The following is a 25,198-nucleotide window of genomic DNA, read 5'->3' on the forward strand; positions in this document are numbered from 1 at the left end:
TTGAATAATATTCGGCTTTGCCAAAGCAAAACATTTGTGACAAGCAACTCCCCCCAAATTGATACAAATTGAAAGTCTATTCTAACTATTAAAATGAGACGTGGCTCGATTATCTTTCAATTGAAGGCAAATTCTTGGACATTCATGGTTGGAATGGAATGTTTTTAATCAATAATCACATCGAAGCCAGCCTAAGAATAACACTTGATAATGCATTGCATGGGTTGACCAACAAGGTTTTGAAAATGACCAAAAGAACCTGTTGTCAAATCACGAGGGTGGACTGCATGAAAAGAACCCTAGCTTTAATTAAGACCAAGATATGCATGGATTAATCCATCAACAAACGACAGATTAGAAAAAATGACCCATTAAACCCTAGAAGGAATCACTAAGCATCGAGGCTAGGCTTTTGTTTGTGCATGCTTGGCTTTGCCTTGCTACGATCGAAAAGCAGAAAAGTGGTTTAGGATTGTAATGGTATCCAATCCATGTCCAACTACTAGGTAAATGTAGAATGATGTGTCTCGAAGCACAAGAACATGCACCAACTTTGCTAAAAAGTGGGTATTAGCTAGCTGATGGTAGGATCCTTTAGTTAGTAGCAATGAGAGTAAAGTATGATCTCTTTTGTGTTGTCAATGCCTTTTCCTTTTTACTTGGGAGGTTTTCTGGCTTTTCTCAGATATTGGATTCTCTTCAGGTTTTACTTGAATGGTTTTGTACTTAATGGCCTAGAAAGGTTTGGCTTTGTTAGTCTTTTTATAAATAATTATCATCGTTCAAGGAATCATGGAAAGGACTTCAGTCATTTCACTAGCTAGTTTCAATTTCTGGGAATTTATTTTGGGTTTGTGTGGATGAGGAAAACGTGCACTAATATTAATTAGGAAATTGATAATCATATTTGTTAAGTATATATCATGATCAAGGAGTCGATTATCCACATGATGGTAACTAAGAGAGTTTTTGCCTAGCTATATTTGGTTTAGTATTGATTTAAGTTCACGTCTATCATTTTTTCTTGCGAAAGCAAATTTCGCTAACCGCAAGTATCATGAATCTGGCTAATGCGTGTCACAAGCTATATTGTAGCTCGATATAACATCTGTGGTTATGATAATTTCAAAAAGTATGGCTAATATTGTACGTAGCACCAATCATTTAATGAAATAGTATTGCTATACTACGGTTAAGATGGTCAGCAAGATTCTTATAAAGCTAACAGCATATGTATGGCAGTGTGTTTTAGCAACAAGCACAAACTCGATCATCATTTTGAAGCAGTCGGGCCAAACAGAATGGATCTTCTTACTTGGGATGTCAATGACAGGTCAATTCTATAATCTGGACTGTCAGTCACATGGGTCACCTGAGATGAAAGATTAACAAATCCATGAAAGCAATACTTGTTCTGGAAGGATATACTGTGGTTTGATATAATAGATCTCATTTGATGCATCCGAACATGCAATTCAACAAGGAGTGAAAATATGGTAAATGCTCAATTGCTCATTACATTACCACTAATGTCAAATGTCATGTCCTACAATTTTTCTGGGTCATCATAGGACTAGGACAGAATTCAGAATGTTTGGAAACCATTAACATGCACAAAAACATGGTCGTGCAACATCAGCTAAAACTACTCCATCCTTTGCTGAAAACAGGTAACACCTAATCTTCATGGTGCTTTTCAAAACAGTCAGAGCACCTCTCAGTGCTAAGGTGTTTGGAGCATGCTAATTGCCCTTACGCCTCTGCCTCAGTCTTCCAGCAACACTGTCTGCACTTGGTTCAGCCACACGAATGCGCTTCTTGAGCTTTGAACTTCCTTTCAATACGGTACTGCTATCGCCACCATCTTTACTATCAGTAAACAGCACACAGATTTCTTTTTTGACTTCCGTCTCCGACAAGATTTTGTTAGCATCCTGCTTACCATCTGGGATTTTGTCTTTTGCATCTGAAGAATCATCATCATGCTCAGCTTCTTTCTGACATCTCCGCCTTAATCTTCCACCAATACTATCAGCACTTGGTTCATTATCCCGAGCCCACTTCTTTTTGGGCTTTGAGGCAGTTTCTAATCCATTAGTACTATCACCAAGTTTCAAATCCACACAATCCACTTTACTCTCTTCCTCTTCTTTATGATCACCAGTGCTGCTCTCAGATTGAAGCTTTGGCAATCCAAGGTGGTCACCAACCATGTGGTCAATATCTGGAAAGGACAATGTCCTCTTTGCAGAAGCTTGGTTATTGATGTCTAGATCTGCATTATTCTGCTTTTCATCCTCTTTTTCACACTTAAACTCATTGTCTCCTTTCTGTTCACCTAGAGATGTTAACGGTCCAAGGTCATTATGATCAGCCTTGAGATTTTCTTCATCCGTATCTGGGAAGGGCAGTAACCTTCTTCCAGAAACTTGCTCGGGAGTTTCTGGATTTTGCACTAAACTTGTCTCTGCACGTCGGGTTTGAATGAGATAGTGTGCAACTGATTTGAATCCTAGTTGTACTATCTGGGAAAGTAGATAGATAAATCTTAGCTCCAAATGCAAAAGGAATAAAGAGCAAAATAAAAAAATTGAGGCATGACTTTGAAAGCAAACCTACCTTCCTGTAGAGAAGGCCAGTTGGAGGCCATCCTTTTGCTGTCCGACAAAAACTACAGTTGCAAATTCCACGACAGACAGGGCAAATCCACTTTGGATTCTCAATAGCTTCAAGTACATGCTCCCCATATCTGCTCCAACAAGATACAATTTAAATAGTGGAAGCATTGAGTTAACAACTTTTAGAATGCATATATAGCAATTAGAACTCCAAGGCTACAACATTGCAGGCTTGCAGCGCGGAGCATAAAGCTATGATTCTCTATTTCTTTGCAAGATAAATGTGTAGATAGTAGAACATTAGTGATATAATAACTATCGGATGTGTGAAACGTAGATCAATAAATTCTGTTAACCATCCAATTTTGATTTTTTTTTTCTTTTCTGTGTGTGGTGGTAAATGACCATCCAATATGTTATCATTGGTTTTTATAGTGCCATTTAAGGTCATGACTATCAGGGATTCAAAAGCAAAAGTTGACTGTCTCTGGAGTTTGATGGTTCAGGAATCATAGCTTCTAGCAAGCTTCAAAGGAATTGTAAATGCACATATGAAATAGATAAGAAGTTGCACAAGGATGGGACAATAACTAGTAACATATGATTCTGTTCACCAGTCCTCAATTTGGCTTCTTTACTAGAAAAATTGCTTAACCATATGTTATGATGAGTTTGTTAAACTGAAGCCATAAGCTTCATACAGTTTGTTTGATTCATAATTTAAGGTAAGGCATATGAGGTTTGTATAACAAATATGGCTGAGATGGCCAAATGTCATCATGCGTATAGAAGAAATAAAAATGGAGACTATCTATGTCTACACCAACCTAGATTGGTGAGATGCACATGAGGGGGGAACGCCATAGTCATAAAATAGGTACCTTACAAAGTTTTGACAATGAAAGGGAGGCTGGGAATCTATAGTTTTCAGCATCTTTCTTTTTGTTTACAAATCAAAGCAGTAACGACATCACATGTAAGAGCAGGAACGAAGTTTCAAGAGTAGAATTTACCTCATGTACAAACAGTCTCCACAGAACTGTCCATGGAGCCTGTTGCATTGGCGGCATTGAGTACGATATCCCAGAGTTTTCTGTCTGTAACACAGCATTTCAATCCTTGTAAATATATGAAAATAGACCAAGAACAAGAACACTAGTTCCCAGAGTTCTCTGTCTTTAAAACAGCATTTCAATCCTTGATATGAAAATAGACCAAGAAAAACAAAAACAAGAACACTAGTTGTATGAGAAATGTCGCTGCTGAGACACAATCCACAGCAAGAAGGGGAACTTCAAACTTTCCAGGGTCGCATGGCGTTTCATTAGTACTATCACCATATTAAGAGCAACTAATAACTGGGTATTCAGTACGACTCTATGACTCGACAAGACCGTGTTCATTAACCTGCTCGACTTAACTAATCTCATTTAACTACATCCAACTTGTTCACCCCCTAACACTCAAAAGTTAGATTCCTCAATTTTTCTCCTTCTATTCAATAATTGTAAGCTTAACATTCTCTAAAGTGTAACCAACCTGCACTGATGACAAGTCTTTCCTCTAACTGGGTCATAAAGTCGCTTTCCATCTTTCCCATAACCATCCCCAAAAAGAGTCCAGCTCTTTTCAGTGTGACCCAACAGCTTTTCATGCTCTTCTGTGTAAATCTCCGGTCTTGCACCCTCCTCCAGCATAATACTACCCATTTCCTTACCCTCATCCTTCTTCCCCAGAGGCGCCTCTGTGTAGCTTACTGGAGTTGAATTCTGCAATCTGAACCCAGAAACCACATTTAAGAAAAGAAAAAAAAAAAAAGCAAAGTCAGTCAAATGATGATTAAGAACATGAAAGTACTTGAGAACCCAGTCCTCATTGTCCAAATACTAAACTGGTATATTCTTGGTCACTATAGTCACAATCAGAAACAGTTTCAAACCCACTAGACTTACACAGGCCCAGCCAGTTCAGAGTCACAAACAGTCTAAAACCACCAGATTCAAACACCCAATTGCTTACAGATATCAACCTCATACAACAGTTACTGTTTAGCTTTGAAATTGCATTTTCTCAAGAATCAGACACAGATTCATAAAAAGGTTTAAACCCACCAGACTAACGTAGACCCAGTAGATTAAAGCTTCTTTTGAAAACCCATAAAGCATTCGGAGTCAAAAACAGACTACATCCACCAGAATCAGACACCCAGTACCTTAAAAATTATAATTTTTCAAAAAAGTTACTATTTCAATTTAAAAAGACTGCATTTTTCTCCACAAATAACAAACACATTCATATAGAGACCCTAAACCCACCACACTTTTGAGTACCCACGAAGCATTTCAGACTCAGAAACAGTCCAAAACCACAAGAATCACACACACCCAGTAGCTTAAAGATTTCAACTTTTCACAGAACTCAATGCTAATTGAAATAAAGATTGCATCTTTGTCAACATTAACAGACAGATTCATAAAGGGTATGATCCGATTACCTAGAAGATCGGCGAATGGGTCCGGGCCTCCGAATAGGAGAGGCTACAGAAGACGGCGTCGTACGGTTTGAGAAGCTCTTTGTGGCGCGCTTGGCCTGAAACTGAGACTTGAGCTCAAGCGAGATGTCAGCAAGGCCGAGCTTCTGCATTCGTTCAAGGTTTGCTTTGATTCTTTCATCTCTGGAAAGCTCATACTGAGACTTGTTCTGGGTCTGAGTCTTGTTCATCATCATATTTGGGATTGTGAGATGAACTGTGAACTCTCTCACTCACTTTGTGTCTTGTTCTCTCTGACTCTCTCTGGGTCTTTGTGCATTCCCAAAACCCCAACGGTCATTTTTGGAGCCCAAAATGGAGTTGGTAATAAAAGAGGGAGAGGAGGGTTAGTGGTATGCGCCACTCTTGCCACTTCCTTTTTAGTGTTTCTATATTTGGGATCATTTTAAAAAAACAATCATATTTGCATTATTTGAATTTTTTCCTTTTATAGTTTTTGAAGATCCTAATTTTTTTATGTTACCTAAACAAGAAACAATTTTCTATTATAAACTGAAATTTTATAATTCGCGTTGTAGATTTGAATAACAGGTCTCTTATTACAAGTACGAGTATATGTATTATTCTTTACAAACACATCTACAATATCTATTTTTTTATCTAAGTTGTTACTCAATTAAAGACGAGCATTACTAGAATGTTAAGGGCATATTCAAGGATTCATATTTAGAAATGTATATTTACTTAGGAAAATTTTCATCCTCGTAATCAAGAGTAAACATGATAACAAACTACATTTTATTAATTGAAGCATCTTAAGAAAATTCTATGTTATTTAACAAACACTCGATAATTCGTACATCATACATGGACACTCACACATCACGTAACTCACGTGAAGTCGTGAACATAGACATTGTCAGTAGATATGCTCTCCAAAGTCCTTATTTCAGATTTTACATCACTTAACTTATTACGAGTTACGTGACGTCATGAACATAGACATTGTCAGTAGATATGCTCTCCAAAGTCCTTATTTCAGATTTTACATCGCTTAACTAATTACCAAAAAAAACCTACAATAAGTGAATAAGCTGGAAGATCAGAACTCAATATGGAGAATTCAGGGTGTTTGCGACGTCAATGACAAATCGGTACTTAACATCTAACTTGGCAACTCGTTCAAAAGCAGTGTTCACATAATCCATAGGAATGACTTCAACATCAGCTGTGATATTATGCTTTGCTGCAAAATCTATCATCTCTTGAGTCTCTTTCATTCCCCCAATTGCACTCCCGGCAATAGACTTTCTCCCTATTCAATATTGAGAGTTAAATCGAATTGAGCTTTTGTTGTTTGATTTAATAATAACTTCATCCAAACAAAACAAAATTAAATTAACTTACCAAGTATCAAAGGAAACACCGGTAGCTCAGGTGGTTGGAGCGGAGCACCCACCACGATTAGATTTCCATCCGTCGTTAATAAGTCAACCAATGGCGTGAGAGAATGAGGAGCTGAAACTGTATCGATGATACCGTCCAACGTACCCATGGCAGCCTATATACATGGATGTGATGCATTTAATTATAAATTTAAGTAAGTAAATGAAGAAAATTTTCTTTACAAATAATCAATCCGACAACACATTATGATAGATCGATCTATCGATATTAAGGTAAGAAAAGGTGCATTAACCATATTTCCACAGTGCATTGCAGTGCTTTAATTATTTACCTGCATTTCCTCTTGGTTGCGACTGATCAGAAAATGGTCTACACCAAGTTGTTCCATTGCTTCCTTCTTCTTGTTTGGAGAGGTACTGATCACAGTCACTTTTACTCCGATAGCCTTGGCAAACTTCACTGCCATATGACCGAGGCCCCCAAGCCCTACCACACCCAAGTGCTTACCATGCTCAAGTAGTCCAAAGTGTCTCATAGGGCTGTACACCGTAATGCCAGCACAAAGCATAGGTGCAACACCCTCCAATGGCAAGTTATCTGGGATTCGTACTGCGAAATGCTCCTCGACTACAAATTTGTCGGAGTATCCACCGAAAGTTATCGATCCGTCATGGTAGTGTTTGTTGTAGGTCCATACCATTTTGGGACAGTAATTTTCCAAATCTCGTGTGCAGTTACCGCACGAACCACATGAACCCACCATGCACCCCACTCCGGCTATGTCTCCAACTTTAAATTTCGTGACGTTGCTCCCGACTTCGGTCACTTCCCCGACAATCTCATGTCTACAAAATGATGGGGAAATATATATATTACACTTGCATTTGTGGTCATGCTTGAATAACTAAAATATTACTGCTAGCTAGAGTACCTACCCTGGGACAAGGGGATAGATGGTCATTGCAACTTCGTCCTTAGCAAGGTGAAGGTCTGAGTGGCAAATGCCACAGTAAAGTATCTTCATGCTGATATCATTCCTACCAGTAGTCCTGCATGCATATTAATCACGTAAAATTTAAAACCAAACAACAACGCCAGAATTGAAGAAGCCTAGATAGAAGAAGAAGGACAAGATCTAGATCATTTGTAAATGCTTAGGTACGTACCTCCTGGTGAAGTGGAAGGGAGAGAGTATTCCCGAGGTATCTCTAGCAGCCCATCCGTAGGCATTCACTGCCTGCAGTTCTTCTGCAGATGATATAATTGCTTCAGACATTTTCTTTCTAAATGTGTATCTAGACAATCAGTACTTGAGATATATAGCTCGAGATCAAGTGAAAACAGTTTGTAAATGAGAGAGATATGTATGGATTGGTAAGACTGTATCTATATATAGCATATGGTTTTGAGTAACATGCAAGAAATTGACGGAAATATATGAGCTGACGTCATTTACAGCAGACGTCCGCAATTACGTAAATGCAAGGTCCAGATAAAGCAGGTCGTCGATCTCTCCATTTTTTTAACTTTTTGAAAGTCTGAAAACCATTCCCGTGGTGAACGGTCAACGTCGATCAACCGAGAGAAATGACGCGACAAGAAGAAGAGTCTCTAAAACGTAAAACTCTGTTTAAGGACGGCTAAGACGATTTTATTCATACAAACAAAAAAAATCGTGTACTAATTCGGTTAAACATCGACAAGCGTGGCCCACCATTATACCGATATTGTCCAAACTTAACCACCCGTTAGGTGTAGGGTTTTAATCACAAAATGTCTCGGTACAATTGGGTGAGATCCACCCACTGATAAGTTATATTTTGTTTTGTCACTTTTTCAATGTGAGATTTTTCCTCTCCAACACACTCCCTCACGTGCAACCTAACTCTAGGTCTGCACGTGAAATTAATTAATCTAATTTCCACATTGGAAATTGGGACACAACTCACACAAGTCTCATATCAGAGACTTGGTCAATACAATCCAAGGCCCACATTGGACACTTGGTAATTTAGATGGCAATACAAGAAACCCCAATTTGGGCTCATGATACGTGCCTACGTGGAGACACAATTGGAGAATAACCCGCTTTGATACCATGTTAAACAGCGACAAGCGGGTCAAGCGTGGCCCGTGACCAACCATTGTACCGATATTGTCCTAACTTAACCACCCGTTAGGTGTTGGGTTTTAATCACAAAATGTCTCGGTACAATTGGGTGAGATCCACCCACTTATAAGTTATATTTTGTTTTGTCACTTTTCCAATGTAGGATTTTTCATCTCCAACACGTTCCCTACAGCACGATTACAGAGCGAGTCTTGAGCAATTGGGTCGGGTTTGAGCATGATCAGAGATTGGAGAAGACAGTCGAGTCGGCCTCTGGTGCCCAAAACAAGAAATTGGGTCTGAACAGAGGAAGATGAAGGCGGTCTGAACAGAGGAAGATGAAGGCGGTCTGAACAGAGGGAGAGGAAGTTGATCTGGACGCGAGAAGCTGGTCTGGATGGGCGACACTGGTCTGGATGAACGACGTCAATCTGAATGAGCGACACCGGTTTGGCGCAATGAAGCTACTGTGCGATAGAGCAGGAAGATGAGGACAACAGCTGGTGCACGATGGAGCAGGAAGATGAGGACGGCCGGTCTTTGAACGAACGACGACGTCGATTTGAAGAAGAGAAGACGAAGGCGGTCTTTGGCTGAAGACGAGGCCAGTCGAGGAAAAGAAGACATCTGCAGTAAGCGACGTCGTTTTGAGACCAACCCAAAAAACTGGGTTCTAACTCCTTAAATTTGAAAAAACTAAAAAGATTAATTTCAGTTTACCCCCCTGAAGTTTGGGGGTGTCATCAGTTCACTCCCCGGACTCTCAATTTCACTTTTTTACCCCCTGAACTTTCTAATTTGTGTCTTCCTTGCCCAATTTCTGCTGCTCCGTCCAATTTGGACGTTAAATTCAAATGTTGAGGGCTAAAATGGTCATTTTATGACCAAATAATTATACAAAATAAGCCTTGCAAGAGGTGAGGTTCGAACCCCCAACCTAAGATAATATTTAAATCTATCACCTAAGAAGAGTATAAATATAAAGATTGTAGGAATTGTTTAATTGGTAGCTTGTGCTCTAGTGGTGGGGAGTTGAGCTCTTATGAAAGAGGTTGGGGGTTCGAACCTCATGTCTTCCAAGGTTTATATATTTTGTATAATTATTCGGCTTCGCCTAAAAAGAGTATAAATATAATGTTTGTAGAAATTATTCAATTGATAGCTCGTGCTCCAGTGGTGGGGAGTTGAGCTTTTATAAAAGAGGTTGGGGGTTCAAACCTCATATCTTCCAATATTTTGTATAATTATTCGGCCTTGCCTAAAAAGAGTATAAATATGAAGTTTGTACATAATAAATTGAGGATAGTTCTTGCTCCAGCGGTGGGGAGTTTGGCTCTTGGGAGAGAGGTTGTGGGTTCGAACCTCACCTCTTGCAAGGCTTATTTTGTATAATTATGATAAATCTGGACGGAGCAGCAGAAATTGGGCACGGAAGACACAAATTAAAAAGTTTAGGGGGTAAAAAAGTGAAATTGAGAGTCCGGGGGGTGAACTGATGACACCCCCAAACTTCAGGGGGGTAAACTGAAATTAATCCAAACTAAAATTAAAAGAGACAAAGTCCTTTCGGATCTTTGCTTTCTCAGTTAGGTAAGTACTAACTACAAAATAATTATAATATATTATATTCCTAATGTTGCAATGACTCACGCTAACAAATTCAAAATGTGGAAGTTACTACAGTACTGCATATATATATAATTATATATATATGCGAGTTAGTATTTATAGTAGTGCGCATAGTCTATTGCTGACCAAGTATATTCCATTTCACTTAATTAATCGAATTCATGTGTACACCAGCAACTTGAATTTAAGAACGAAAAAATTCACAGAACGAGAACTCTCTTGAATCTAGATTTTGTAGTTATCAGTATGCACTCTTCAAGAGAAATCCGGAAGATCATCATGATGTCCCAGACATACAGTTGGGGGTTTGCTGAGATCGTTGCTCAGCTGATTAATTTCCTCAATACAAAACAGTACCAGTTGTAAATGATGGTATTATGAAGTGTTTTGAGGAACATGATGATATGCTCATTGAAACTGAAACTTTCTTTTACACCTGTAATATTGTTTTGGAATGATAAAGGTTCAAAGTGCCATGCATGTTAGCCTAATTTTCCTGCCTTTACATATCACACTGGGATATGTTAATTATTGGACACTCTTATTTTATGAAACGTTATATATGTTGCTGTTCAGTGAATTAGTGCAGATTCAAGGGATCCCCGATCATTTGGCAGATAGGCAGCAAAGTGGAGAATTTGTTGGTCCAGATTCTACTTGTCCTTCTGATGCTTCACAGATGAGCTTTTATACATACAAAGTGCCCTATAATGATCCAACTTTTCTGAGGAAGCTGATTGCTGTTATTATTTATTTATGTTGCTACTTGCAAAGCTAACGATATTTGCCTCATGTCTTATGGTATTGGACCTTGGAGTTGGTCGCCTTTATGAACTTTAGGCCGGAGTGAGTGTTGCTAGAAAGCAATTTTACTTCTCCTTGGTTTTATGATTTATATCAAAAAACATAACAATAATGATGTCATAATCATCAAAGAGTAGATATGTTATCCTGTTGGACTACGATAAACAAATCACTCACTCACTGAATCTATGCAAAATGCTTATTGAAGGATTATTTACAACATCTCCATCCAATATATCAAATGATAACATATGTGGTAACTGGCACAGTAAGTATTTTCTCCATCCAATATATCTAATGCTAAGTGATGTAAGATTTGACACAGTAAGTGTTTTCTGTCCAATTTGACCTATCCCAAGTATTAGGAATAAGAGTTGGAGGTTGCAGTTGGCTCGTGCAATTAATTCCCTAGTCAACTGAACCCTGCAACGTACTGGAAGAAGTCCGAGGCAGCTACGGCCCCTTAAGTTTTAATGAAAATTCTTGTAACTATAACCAAATCCGTTGTAGTCTAGTTGGTCAGGATATTCGGCTCTCACCCGAAAGACCCGGGTTCAAGTCCCGGCAACGGAATCAATTTTTTATATCAGGTTGGGGGTTATTATTCTAAACCAAACTACCTACTTAAGTGTTGGGAGGCAGAAATCCGCCACAATTTCCCCTTACGATTTATTTATTCTTTTCTGACGACTTCTTTCTATCATGTTTATTTGCACAGGCAACCTAAAAGTTCTTATCATTTCGAGAAAATTGCACCAATGTTGATGAACTACCTCATCAAAATTCCCAACTGATCAACTGGCACACGCCTTTACAACTATACAAAAAGGCAGTCAAACCCAATATTATGAGACTGGTTAACATAATCTTGCAAGTTTCCCCAATGGGTTCTTCTGTGAACAACAAGGTGCTTATATACTTCTCACTAAGCTGAGTTTTAAGCAATGATGATCTTAACCATGGCCATAATAAGATCTTATATTACTCTGGCCTTTGTAGGCTTGATTCTTTTGCCCATCAACAACCTGAACTTTTTGGCATATGCTGCTGAGAGTGAAGGGCTGGGAGCTTCTTTTATCTTTGGTGATTCCCTGGTTGATTGCGGAAACAATAACTACTTGTCGACATTGTCCAAGGCAAATATTCGTCCTAATGGGATGGATTTCCAGCCATCTGGAGGAAATCCCACCGGGCGGTTCACCAATGGTAGAACCATTGGTGATATAATTGGTAAGCTAGCCTCCGTCACATCATTTCATGAACAAATTTGATAACTGTTCATGTATGTATATAACCACGGAAGGGGATGGGATATGATTTACCTTGTATTTGTTGTTCTGTTTGTGCAGGTGAAGAATTGGGACAACCAAACTATGCAGTTCCATTTTTAGCTCCTAACGCTACAGGGAAAGCAATATTGTATGGGGTGAATTATGCTTCAGGAGGAGCAGGGATCATGAATGCAACAGGAAGAATATTTGTTAGTTCAAACCCTCTATGCATGGATCATTCATTTGTGCAGTACTTCATTGTTTGTTTTATTTAGGAGGTTTTTTCCATGGAAGAACCCCACTTAATAAATTCACCATTGACCTTATATATATCTCTATGCTAGTTTTCTAACATAAACTAGCTTCTTTTTACGACAATTCTACGATACTAATCAAGATGGTACAGATTGTTTTTCACGTTAGGAAATATTCTAGGATCTCTGAGTCTTTTATCTGAGAGAATATATGAAACTTACAGGTAAATAGGGTGGGGATGGATATCCAAATCGATTATTTCAACGAGACAAGGAAGCAGATTGATAAGCTATTGGGTCCATCAAAGGCAAAAGAGTACATTTCGAAAAGGTCTATTTTCTCGATCACAGTTGGAGCAAATGACTTTCTGAACAATTACCTACTACCAGTCCTATCCATTGGAGCAAGAATTTCTGAGACCCCAGATGCATTCATTGATGATTTGATCACTCACTTCAGGGCTCAACTTACTGTATGCAAACATTTAAAGTCAAACTAGTACACTATTAATTGCTGACCTTAACCTTGGATGAATGTTCACTAATTGATGATAAACTGGTGCAGAGACTTTATCAATTGGGTGCTCGGAAATTTGTGATAGGAAATGTTGGACCAATAGGTTGCATACCTTACCAGAAGACTATCAATCAGCTTGACCAAAACCAATGTGTGGAGTTGCCTAATAAGCTTGCGCTGCAGTACAATGGCAGATTGAAGGACTTGGTTGCTGAGCTGAATGATAACCTCCCTGGATCAACATTTGTTTATGCAAATGTGTATGATCTAGTGTCGGACCTCATTACCAACTACGAAAAATATGGTAAGTTACACAAATATTGTATGTGATGAAGTAGAGCCAAACATAAGTGTTTTTCACGAGGTAAATAACCGAATGAAGCTTTCCATAACCTCCTCTATTAAATTTTCAAAGAAGTTCACAAGTGAGGCCTAGAGCAACTCCAACAGCTTCCCCATATTTTGATTTTTCTCTATTTTAGGGAAAAATAAGCCTATTTTGCTCTAACAGATTCTCTATAACTATCCCTATTTTATGGAAAGTGAGGAAAGAGAAAACCAAATTCCCTATATTTACAGCTATCTCTAAAAATTTAAGGAAGAATATGGAGATTTTAGAGATTGCTGTAAAATAGGAAATTTGTTGGAGTTGGAGAAGAAAAAGATGCTAAAGTTTTGACTTTTGCTTCCCTATTATATAAAAATTATAGGAAAGCTGTTGGAGTTGCTAAAGGGATCAATATAATGATTTGTGTTGCCTAGTTAAGCCTTTTGTACATTTTTTTGAAGCATTTTATCAAATATTTTACGTATATCATTCAAGAAAAAAAACAAAACCACATTAAATTGCTCGTTAGTCAATGTTTAAGAGTAACATCATTGGCCATTACGAATACAAATTTCATAGTTTGACATTTGAGTCCTTTATTTATGATCGACCTCGACACCATTGATTAAATAAAATTATATCTCAATGCATCGTAACTCATAGTCTGATAAGATAAAACCTCAGCTATATCCGCTCTTGATTTGAATTGCTAATCCGGTAATGAACAGATGATGAAACTTAACATATGATTTTCTTAAACGCAGGATTTTCAACAGCAAGTAGAGCTTGTTGTGGAAATGGTGGCCAATATGCAGGAATAGTTCCATGTGGTCCAACATCAAGTCTGTGTACCGATCGGTCCAAGCATGTATTCTGGGATCCCTACCATCCAAGTGAAGCTGCCAACATTATACTCGCCAAAAAATTGCTTGATGGAGACACAAGAGTTATTTCTCCAATGAATCTCAGGCAACTTCGAGACCATTAACTGTAACCTGTATATACATGCACTGTGTGTACATTTAGTTGTACACTAGCAGCTCATTTCTCTTGCTTTCTTTGTGAACACAAGTACAAGCTTTGATTTTCTTGTTCTAGAATGTTATATACGTATTTCTATTTTCAGATTCGGATCCCATGGATTTCGGGGGCCAAAATTTGACAATATAGATCTGTGTTATAAGAAAACATACACTACAAATTGTTGAATACTTTGCATTTGACATGACTACATACATTACATTTGAAATGTCTAGCGGCAATGAGTGTCTAAATCAATATGGATTTTAGAATTCTTGTCTATATACTCTGTATTTTTTGCATAGTTTCTTGCTTAAAACTCATTGTTCGGTGTAATTGTTTATTGAATTTTGAAAACAAGACATTCTAGTTAGACTTTTATTGTTGCTGACGTAGAGCTTGAAAAAATGTCTGATTGTTCATCGGTACGTACAAGACTACAAATCACTGAATAATAAATGGGCAATGATATGGAGACTTAATGAGGCCTCTTGTGGCCTCAAATTTTAGGTGTCATGTCATGTAAGTAAATACAAATTTTATTTCCAATTCCACATAATATATCTTGTCACATCATACTATTGCAACACCAACTTTACCCTTTTACATTTCCTTTTAGATGTTAGGATTTAAATTTGCTCACCGCCAATACTTTGGTGGTGATACCACCACTCAATAAAAAACTACTATGTGTTATAAAACATAATTAAAGTTAATAATGCTCATTTATTTAAAAAATATATTTTAAGTATAAAATCAATTCTATATGACGTGACAAGTTTTAATAGGGTGGTGATATCACCAAAAAATAAAAGTGGTGAGCAAATTTGAATCCTAGATGTTAGGGGGTGAATCAATTACATTAATGAATTTAATTAGGTTACGAAAAAAAATATCAACTATTAATTATGTATTAATTTAAGAGATATGTCCACAAATTCTTTGACCAATATTTTTCTTCTTTTAGTTAAATTATTTCCTCTCTTTTTTTTTGTTACAAGCGGGACCTAAAAGGCCCAAACAGAAGCAAAAAAGAAACCAAGAACTGGAACAAAAACCAGTCCTCCTAGCTCTAGTTACATCAGACAAATCATCCAAGAAAGTTTGGGCAACATGAGCAGGGGGATTGTCAAAAGTGACCAATCCATGTTCATGAAAATTGCTATTCTTGGCAAGGGCGTTAGCAGTCATGTTTCATTCTCTAAAGATGTGTGTGAACTTGACATTCTGAAACTTAGCCATCATTAGATCACAGCCAGCAAGCATAGAACCAAGGGGATGCAGAGAATTGTCAGAATTTTGCATAAGTTGAACCAGCACAGCAGAATCTAATTCAATCTCCATATTAGTAACGTTATGCTTTGAGGCTAACTTTAAACCAAAGAAAAGACCCCAAGCCTCAGCATCAAGAATTTCCCCAACACCAAGATTAATTTGAAACTCATCCACCCAGTTGCTATTATGGTCTTTGATAACCCCTCCTGCACCAATTTTCCCAGAAGAGGAAACTCGAGTCCCATCAATGTTCAATGTTAAATTCTTTCCTTTAATTTTTCTTTCCAAATGGTATTAATATATTGAATTATGTGCCAAGAAATAGACGTTAACTTTTCTTTCCAAATATTGATTAATTTCATCCAAAAAAAAAATAGCATTAATAAATTGAATTTGGGAAATACTTATGCCTAAATTAAGAGGTAAGAAAAAATTCCCACGTTAGCAGCCATTAATTAACATCTACAATCTAAATATAAGGGAAAAAAAATAAAAATTCAGATCTAACGTTTAAACCCTAGCTACATAAAGATTAATCATATGAATATGTATTTTTCACATTATATTTCCAAAATTTACAGGAACCCAACAAAGGTTGAATTCATATATATGTGTTAGCAAATCTATTAATCAAATGTACGTGCAAATCTATTGACTGAATTACATGAAAATTTTTGTACTCTTAATTGAAAAAAAAAATTGTTGTTTAAATCTAAGCATGGGTGTAATGAAAAGAAAAAAAAATGAAAGAAAGCCAATTTTTTTTTTCTTTAGAAGAAAGCCAAAATAATTTAGAGTCATTAGATTTTGGAAGAATAAGATGATTTTTTTTTTCTCAATAATTTCATAGCATGATTTGACAAATAGATGTGTGTGGATGACATGGCATGACACCTAAGATTGAGGCAACAAATCTTAGGCCTCATTGAGACCACAAATCATTATTGCGAGTATTTAAAAAAAAAAAAACCTTAGTCCACCTTATCCTAACATAGGTTAGTGAGAATCGAACTCATGACTTTTACAATGTTGGAACTATAACTTACTAAAAGCATCTTTAGCAATGCTAGCCATTTTTGAGTCAAATTTTAGCCAAAGTAGCTAAAAAGTTATTTTGGCTAGCCACTTTAGAAATATGTCTGTATCAATGCTATCTATTTTAGCTAGTTTTGAATTTATATTATTTTTTAAGGGAAATGATGGAAAATGTCACATTAGAGTGTGAAATGTTTTTTATGTGAAGATTAAATAGTTTAAATGTATTTATAAATTATATAAAATAACTTAAAAGGAATGTATTAAATTATAGAGAGCCTCATCTCGCTATCTATATTTAGGAGCAAGATAGCTAAAAGTTATAGTAGAGAACCATTTAGGAGTTTGTTGCAGTTGCTAAAATATATCAAAAACTAAACATGCTTTCTAAAATAGCTAAAGAGCTAGAATAGAGAGCCTGCTAAAGATGCTCTAATACTAATAGGTCACAGCTGACACCGGAATTATAACTTATCTAAATTAATTTCAACCTTTTCATATATAAAATTAATATTCTTATCTTTTCAAAAAAAAATTAATATTCTAATTTGCTTAATAACTATGGCTTTGTAAACCAAATCCGCCTTTATCTTCACATCTGAATTCGGTAAGAACATTAGTATTGAGATTTTAAAAAAATTGTTAGAAATAACGTCTTAATGAAACTGATGTCCATAAATATAATTTGAGATTGTAAAAGGTTCAAAGTGCCATTGTTTTACAATCGCAAAACTCATTCACCTTAGGCTTACAAAATGTTACGAAACAACCACGAAATAATGATCATTATTCTATTAAAAGTAATCTGTTTTTTTTTTTTTTGGAAATAATCATACGGTTTCTTTTGGATGAGAGGAAAGTATTGATGAAACATATGTTTTTCCGATTCATTTGAAAACAATTATTTCGGCTGCTTGGGGTGTTGGGATCGATGTAAACGTTTTCAAGTATAAGATCATTTCTTCATGTGAGGGGAATCATGTCCACCGGAGAAAAGGCCAAGAATAAAAGAGACAAACAAAGAGAGAGAAGATGGAGGAGACGAGAGACGAGAAGGGAATGCAAAATCTGAACCCAAGAAAAAGGAGAGCAGGCAACTCATTATAGCCAGTGATTATGGGCGACCGAATAAGCCAGCAGTAGCACCAGTAGAGAGAGAGAGAGAGAGAGAGAGAGAGAGGACAGTCAAGTGTGAAGAGAGTAGGGCAAGTCCTACAAGATGGAGGGCATTGGCAACAGTGTTTAGGACTGACAAGTTTTGATGGCGACTTATGATACTTTGCCGGAGACACTCTCAGCCCTCGCGTGCCATTTGCCTGTCGATCTTCGCCGACAACCACCTGTCGATCTCGCCGGCACGTATCACGGAGGAGGGACCCCTACCTGGTCTCTTAGCTGGTGGCTTCAGAGACGGATAGAATCCCATTTCGTCTTACTCTTATTCATCACTGTCCTTTTGCCATGGAAACTTAAAAGACTTGCTTTAGTTGCTTAGCTCGTGTTTTAACGGGATGGAATAATGAAATCAATCAAACTTTACACTCATTATCTTCATATAGATATCCAACTTAATACAATTTGAATGAGTGCTTCTAACTTTATTTACATGAGAATGTTACATTCTTGTTGAGTTTATTAGAATAATGGTCTTTCTCATTTGATAGACGGTTTTTGAAAAATGTAATAGATAAATAATTTCCGCCACATGTGTTAAATTTAAAAAATAAAATAATAATAATTTAAAATTATGTGTTCAATTTTAGTTGTCAGATTCAATTGTCTTTTCATTTATAAAAAAGAAGAGCAAGATTCATTAAAATTGTAGTAAATTATGTCTGACATTAATGACAAACATAACAAATGACGTTCGCTTGTATTACTAAACATAAATTTTCTAGTATAAAACAATTATGCTACTGGCACTTTTGCATGCACTCAGTCGTTTTGTCTCACTAAGTAACATGACATTCTATTCTCCGTTTTCTTTAACAAAGACATTCTATTCAATGATGAATTTCTTTCTTTTTAATAGTATAAATTCCTTCATGACTATATTTTTTTAACAAAAAACACTATAATCCTCCGGACCATCATAAAATTTGACTTTGTGATCGAGCTCAATGATGATTAACCGAGGTGCATGAATGCCACGAAGATGCATTATTAACGTGAGCTAAGCTACTAATTAAGCTCTAGGGTAAGGGAGGGATTAGATGGATCATGGATGGAAGGATGGAAGGAAGGAAGATTTGTTGCTGGTTTGTTTTTGTTTAGGGTGTAAAAATGTAAAAAGTGCAGCGGGAAATGCGGTGAGAGAATGGAGTACGGAGAGGAGGGAATCTGATGCGGACATTGACGCGTCCGAAATCAGAGGAGAAATCCAATAATTGCTCCCCACGCTGCCCCGACATTGATGATTCTGTCGGTTCAGTCTTGACCCAAAACTCAGACCCACCCACCCAACTCACCACCTACCCGACTGAACCCACCTCCATCAATCGCTCTCGGTCCCCCTTCACGAGTTTTACCCTATTACATTACAATCTATTACTATTACCCGCTTAACTTATTCGAAATGAGGACATGGCTTTCCCTTTAGGCACTCCAAAAACAACCTCATGCACTCCCCCCACCCCCCTCTAGCTTGTCTTGTGTGTGACTGTAGGACTAAAGAGGAGTGGAGGGAGTGAGTTTTTGGAGTTCCGAGGGTTTATGTATATTTTACTACTTGGGTCCCTTAGTTTTCAAAATTAACACATTGCTGAATTATGTGGTCGATATATCAGAATATATTAATCTAAGCTCAATTATAGTGAAATCGAAACTGTGACCGAAATTATTGAATTTGTATTGGTTTGTTGTTGTAATCAGATGAGCATGTTGTGCCGGTGAGTAGGTTTTATTGATGTAACATTCAGTCTACTAATGGCATTGTTGTCTTACCGTCACTTAACGAAAAGATTACTTCTATAAAATTATTTAGTTGAGACATAAATTAAATATTAATCTAACATAGGGTAGCAGTACAATATTTTAGGGCAGCAAGACTTTTCAAATACCAATAGATTTCTTGTTTTTATGAAGAATGTAATATTCTTAAACCCTATTTCTTTTTTCCCTTTTTTTTGTCCAAAAAAAAACCTTTTTTCTTTTGAAAAACACTAGCGCTAATGGATGGTTCAGCTAGGTGGTCAAGTTTGAATTGAACATTGACCAAAAGAGAAAAGTTTGAATTGAACTATATCGGGAAAGACAAGTAGCCCCCATCTTCTTCTTCTCTACAATTTTACCCTTATTCTACTGTAGCCTACAATGGTCGATTAAAATTGCGAACAACAGACACGAACTTAGTTAATTTGAAGCCACACATACAATTTCATAAGACTATAAGAGCATTCAAAGCGATTAATGAAGCTGTTTTTTCCTTTTTCTTTCTGTTTCTGGATTTTAAGTTTTAACCTATCTTCAAGTACGTAGCTGGGTCCAGAAGACTGTAGCTTAGTGTCCAGTAGCTAGCTGAGCTACTTATACTACGTACGATATATTATATTTATGTTGGGCGGATCTATCATTGGAATATTTGATAATATCCACCTTGTTTATATAAATAAATAAAATAAACCTCATGCACAGTGCTAGGCATGCATGCAAAAGGTGAAAACTGACCGAGAATCATCAGACCAGGCGCTGCCTTTTTCTCTCTCTACAAATAATACCATAGAAAATTTGCTTGGCTTAATTTGTAGTCTCCCAAGAGAAAAAATGGAAAATCAGAGGTTTGGAAATTCTTTTATCCATGTGTCTGAAAATTAAAGAAGGGCTTCGTAGCCGTAGTTGTAGCCGACCCACACAATAAAACAGAGCCTCTTCTGGAGCCGACTGAAAATGTCGTGCTTAACAGAACACTACTGTAAAAGCTGCCCCTCAATCTGCTTCACTTCATATATGCCTCAGAAACCCAACCCTGTTCCACTATTCCAAGCACCACACTTTCTCTCTCTTCCCCCTCTCTCCCTCTCTCTCTCCCACACCATAAAAGCCCCCCACACTCCCTCCCTCGCAGTCCCACAACACCAACCCTACCCCTTCAGCCTTTCTCTTATTTCTCTGTTGATCATCTTCTTCTCCAGTCATTTCATCAGACTCAACCGACCTAGCTTAGCTTAACTTCCCCAGATGCCGTCGGACTCGGGCGACCCGAACAACCGGAGACCCACCAAGGCGCAGAGTCTGGGAGCTCCGCCGCCGGAGCAGGAGCACCTCCCTTGTCCCCGCTGCGAGTCCACCAACACCAAGTTCTGCTACTACAACAACTACAACTTCTCTCAGCCTCGTCACTTCTGCAAGTCCTGCCGCCGCTACTGGACCCATGGTGGGACCCTCCGTGACATCCCCGTCGGCGGCGGCAGCCGCAAGAACGCCAAGCGCTCCCGCACCTCCTCCACTGGTTCCATGGTCTCTTCTGCATCTGATCACGCCTTGCCGGCCACCCCGGTTTTCGTGCCGGTCTCGGCTGGACAAGGAGGCGCCGGTGGCGGGGCCGGGCAGTTCGGCGGTTGCGGTGTGAAGGGGAATGTGAGTAATGGAGGGAGCTTTACTTCTCTGCTCAACACTCAGCCCGGGTTTTTGGCGCTGGGAGGATTTGGGCTTGGGCTTGCGACTGGGTTTGAGGAGATGGGCTTTGGGTTCGGGAGAGCGATGTGGCCTTTTCCCGGGGTGGGTTCGGATGGTGGTGCTGGAATCGGGGCGAACGGCGTGTCGCATGGGATGATGAACACGTGGCAGTTCGAGAATGGCGAGACTGGTGGGCTTGTTAACGTTGGTCTTGGTGGTGGTGGAGAGTTCTGTTCTTGGCCAGAGCTGGCAATTTCTACTCCTGGTAATGGTCTCAAGTGAAGAAGCTTTGCTTTGCCTTGTAAAATTTAGCTACTCTTTTTGGGTTTCTTATGGAAATTATGTGCTTGAATGCTCCTACGTTTTAAAGAAAATAGTGTTGAGTCTTGGGACTAATTTTACCAGTGTAATTTTAATCCATGAGTACTTTAGTAGTTGTAGCCGCTTCATGTTTGTGTTGCTATTTTTGCTCATTGTGCCCTGGATAAAACCTTGGTTCACCTCTACTCTTTACTTATAGGGATTTGAGGGTTTACCAAGCTGACTTTAATTAGGGAAGTAATAACTAGCTCATTACAATCAGTGTCAAGCACAACTCAACCATCTTAACTGGTATTACAAATTACTACAACAACACTCGTCACTCGGTAAAGCTATATGCTCGAGTAAAGCCTATAGCTATTACATATTACAACAGAAGTTACTCTCGCAATGCTCCGTATATCTGATGCTGTTTACCAATCTCGACCAAAAACAGAACGTCCTAATAGGAGGAAGTCACCATAATCTGGGTCGCAATGGGTTTGAGCATATAACTCCCTACGATTTGCACGATCAAACTCATAGTCATCGGTGGAATCATCAGGAAGCCGTAAACTTTTAATTCGTTTACTGCATCTTCTTTTCGAAACTACCCCGAAATTGATATTGAAACACTTGCGCAGATCAAGTGACTCAAGATTTGGACAACAATCAAGGATTTTCTGCAAGCCATCTTTGGTCAGCTTATTACCGCAAAGCTGCAGGTGGTGTAGATCATGCATTGTGGATGCTATAGCAAGTGCATCATCATCGCACTCATCATACGGGTATCTGTACGCATATTTGTTCAGTTTGAGTGATTTCAAAAGAGGGCAAGAGCGCCCAATCACTTCCAAGGATTGAGCGGAGGCAAAGCTGAAAGAAATTTCAAGGTGCTCCAGCAGCGGAAGTTTCGAAGCCACTTCAATCAACCCCTCATCGGTTATGCCATAACAACAGACCAAACGGAGGCGTCTAATTCCAGTTGAACTATCAAAAGGTTTTAGAAGAAGAAGTTAGCTGCCACAAAAGGCTAGGACAGAAAAACACACACAGAATCAAATTGTACATCAACGTAATGATTCACCGAAACCAACACAATTAAGAAAGTCCGATTGTGCGTGCGTGTATGTGTTTTGTGAACAAATGCTCAAACAAAAGTACCCTAAAGATTAGCAATCCAATTTCAGTCTTCTATCAAGGCTTATGCTTTACGGACTAAGAATTCGCAACTGCAATCAAGTAACTCAATTCTCAGGTCATGGAACATTATACATTTCCTACCGTAATTCCCAATAGAGATCGATGAGTATTGTGCATTCGAACAAAACACGAAAAGCTTAGACTTTGAGCTCATGCAAATTGAACTTTCAATTCCATAAAGCCGAACATACCCCAACTAAACACTGAAATTGACCAATTTTTACACAATGATACATAAACTAGAAGCAAATCAAGCCATTGATAAATGTATGCGACAAATTAAGAAAAGATTGAAGAGAGATGAAGTTACCTATTAGTGATATACTTGAGGAGCTCATCGGTGCCGAAGTGTTCGACATTGATATCGACAAGACAACCGGAGCTCCGATCAACGCCGTGGCGGCACATCTTGTCCAAGTCGAAGTCGTAATCGCGGAGAAAACCGTCGTTTCTCATGTCGATGGTGCGCCACATCAAACGGTCCTTGCAGATTTTGCGCCACGGCATGCAGACCTTCTGAGCTCGCGTCAGGATTTCGATGGCGCCGAGGCGGCAGAGAATGGAAGCGGTGACGTCGTCCGGGAGCTCCAGCCAGTTCCGGTTGATTCGAGTTCGGCGCCGGTAGGTTTGGTAGGAGGATTTGGCCATTGATGATGAGGCAGAGGGTTTTGCTGGTTCGAATTTGGGGATTTATGTGGGAGAGGTAGTGAAATGGCGGTACTGTAAGTAGGGGATTTTTTTGAGAATGGAAAGACGATTAGACTACCAAGTACAATAGCAGATTATGTCATTATGACATGGGATCTCAGGGGTCGTTTCAACTGTAATTCAATTTTGAAGTTCTTTTTCCTTTTTTTTTTTCTTTGTCTGAGAATTCAATTTTTGCAGGCATTTTGGGGGTTTTCAACTTTTTCTGAAGGATTAATATATATATATATATATATATATATTTTTTTTGTTAATTTCAAACTACGGCAAGTGATTCAGTGGATGCAACAAATAACTCTTTTCAAACAAAAGTAGAGCCCTAGGGTTTCTGAGCAAAGGGTGGCTGTGGCGTGGTAGTTTTCATCGGCGAACCCGCGTCATTGGTCGTGCGTGGCAGATCTTAGGGTCTGTTTGGTGGTGGTAGAGGTTTCGAAAGGATCCGCTTGTCTAGGATCTTGGTGTCCGGGTCTTGGTGCTGTGAATTGAGGCAGATCAGTCATAGGTTCGTCGGACTGGTACCGCCGTGACTGGGGTTTGGGTGAAGGGAAAACACGGCGGCGTTGGACGATTGCTGGCGAATTAACAGATCGGATTCTCATCTTGTCTGGGTGCAGTCGAGGTCTAGGTGATCAACAATCGGAGTTGGAGGTCTACTGATCGGGAGGCACTGGTGTGGTAGTGTAGTGCTGCTTCTGAGGAGGGCTGCCTGGGGTGGACGACCCCCAGACAGGGCGGAGACGGTAGCGGCGAAAGGCTGGTGACTCCATGATGCTCAGGCCAGCATCCTTGCTTGGGTTTGGGTCTCTGGGCCTGGATCAAATGGGCCTAATCTCTCTTGGGCCTATTTCAGTAGGTTTGAGAAGTGGGCTTGGGTCATTGGGCCGCTCCAGCTTGGGCTAGTTGAGTCTGCTACAGTTGACAAGAAGAGCAAGACCAACCTATTGTCGAGGTTGTTGGCCCCTGAAGAGGTTAAGGATAGTGCTGGCTCCAACCCTAAGGGGAGGAGCTAGTATTTTCCTAAATCTCTACTATTAGACATCTGGTTACAAGCCTTGTAGGGTTAGGGTAATCTCTATGTGTTGTTCTAAGATGTTTCTAGTTGGTATTTGTACCACAATGGTGTGCTGGCAAATTAGACTAGATGAATGATTTTGCCTTAGAATATCGAGATTGTTCTTGCTCATTGTAGACTTGCTTTCCGGCGAGCGTCCCTTTAGACTCTAATGAGCTTAGTATTGGCTTAGATAGGTTATTCGGTTTCGCCGGATTCTTATGTAAATGCATGTTAGACTTTGGCCTGTTTTCATGGCTTTGATATCTAATAACATCAAATCCTTTCAAAATATATATATATATATATATATTTTTTTTTTTGAATTTTGTTACTTTTTTAGACCCATATTTCCTTTGTCATTTATTTTACACTTGTACTAGTTATACACAAATTATTTTCAAGCTTATATTCACTAGTGAAAATGAAAATTTTGTGAAAAATTGATGCATGGATGTATGAGGGACGTATGAGGAATTGAATATGTGAGTTTCTTAACTGAGAATATATTAAATTGAAATTAAACAACCGGGAAATGAAAAAATAATCATGTTAAAGAAGTT

General features: G+C 38.5%; 5 protein-coding genes and 1 non-coding gene across 8 annotated transcripts; 3 read left to right on the forward strand and 3 right to left on the reverse strand.

The window, feature by feature from the left end:
- Window positions 1-1,494: 1,494 nt before the first annotated feature.
- LOC112189428 lies at window positions 1,495-6,406 on the reverse strand. Its single transcript, XM_024328762.2, has 6 exons — window positions 6,279-6,406; window positions 5,113-5,418; window positions 4,158-4,394; window positions 3,632-3,715; window positions 2,620-2,749; window positions 1,495-2,525 (listed from the first exon to the last, which is right to left on the reverse strand). Exons 2-6 carry the CDS (start codon window positions 5,343-5,345, stop codon window positions 1,743-1,745), a joined length of 1,467 nt encoding a protein of 488 aa, XP_024184530.1. The 5' UTR covers window positions 5,346-5,418; window positions 6,279-6,406; the 3' UTR covers window positions 1,495-1,742.
- On the reverse strand, window positions 5,404-7,881 carry LOC112189429 (probable mannitol dehydrogenase). 2 transcript variants are annotated; one of them, XM_040513412.1, is made up of 6 exons: window positions 7,683-7,881; window positions 7,452-7,565; window positions 6,848-7,361; window positions 6,517-6,670; window positions 6,279-6,424; window positions 5,404-5,537 (listed from the first exon to the last, which is right to left on the reverse strand). In XM_040513412.1, the coding sequence occupies exons 1-6, from the start codon at window positions 7,790-7,792 to the stop codon at window positions 5,529-5,531; spliced, it is 1,047 nt and encodes a 348-aa protein (XP_040369346.1). In that variant the 5' UTR covers window positions 7,793-7,881; the 3' UTR covers window positions 5,404-5,528. The 2 variants fall into 2 exon arrangements, with proteins under 2 accessions (XP_040369346.1, XP_024184532.1); XM_024328764.2 differs by lacking the exon at window positions 5,404-5,537 and having other exon boundaries at window positions 5,849-6,424.
- A 3,678-nt stretch (window positions 7,882-11,559) lies between these two features.
- On the forward strand, window positions 11,560-11,632 carry TRNAE-CUC. Its single transcript has one exon. It is a non-coding gene; the product is annotated as a tRNA-Glu (tRNA).
- Window positions 11,582-14,633, forward strand: LOC112188941 (GDSL esterase/lipase At2g23540). 2 transcript variants are annotated; one of them, XM_040515388.1, is made up of 6 exons: window positions 11,582-11,649; window positions 11,778-12,289; window positions 12,409-12,539; window positions 12,809-13,057; window positions 13,150-13,405; window positions 14,194-14,633. In XM_040515388.1, the coding sequence occupies exons 2-6, from the start codon at window positions 12,004-12,006 to the stop codon at window positions 14,415-14,417; spliced, it is 1,146 nt and encodes a 381-aa protein (XP_040371322.1). In that variant the 5' UTR covers window positions 11,582-11,649; window positions 11,778-12,003; the 3' UTR covers window positions 14,418-14,633. The 2 variants fall into 2 exon arrangements, with proteins under 2 accessions (XP_040371322.1, XP_024183951.2); XM_024328183.2 differs by lacking the exon at window positions 11,582-11,649 and having other exon boundaries at window positions 11,659-11,966; window positions 12,059-12,289; window positions 14,194-14,632.
- Window positions 14,634-20,521: 5,888 nt separating this feature from the next.
- On the forward strand, window positions 20,522-21,822 carry LOC112186825 (dof zinc finger protein DOF3.4). The gene has a single exon (XM_024325354.2). The coding sequence runs from the start codon at window positions 20,936-20,938 to the stop codon at window positions 21,653-21,655; it is 720 nt and encodes a 239-aa protein (XP_024181122.1). The 5' UTR covers window positions 20,522-20,935; the 3' UTR covers window positions 21,656-21,822.
- A 65-nt stretch (window positions 21,823-21,887) lies between these two features.
- LOC112186824 (F-box protein SKIP19) lies at window positions 21,888-23,659 on the reverse strand. The gene is made up of 2 exons (XM_024325353.2): window positions 23,187-23,659; window positions 21,888-22,663 (listed from the first exon to the last, which is right to left on the reverse strand). The coding sequence occupies exons 1-2, from the start codon at window positions 23,522-23,524 to the stop codon at window positions 22,108-22,110; spliced, it is 894 nt and encodes a 297-aa protein (XP_024181121.1). The 5' UTR covers window positions 23,525-23,659; the 3' UTR covers window positions 21,888-22,107.
- Window positions 23,660-25,198: the final 1,539 nt, after the last annotated feature.

This window comes from Rosa chinensis, chromosome 2 (assembly GCF_002994745.2).
Source record: "Rosa chinensis cultivar Old Blush chromosome 2, RchiOBHm-V2, whole genome shotgun sequence".
In the NCBI taxonomy this organism is placed as follows: Eukaryota; Viridiplantae; Streptophyta; class Magnoliopsida; order Rosales; family Rosaceae; genus Rosa; species Rosa chinensis.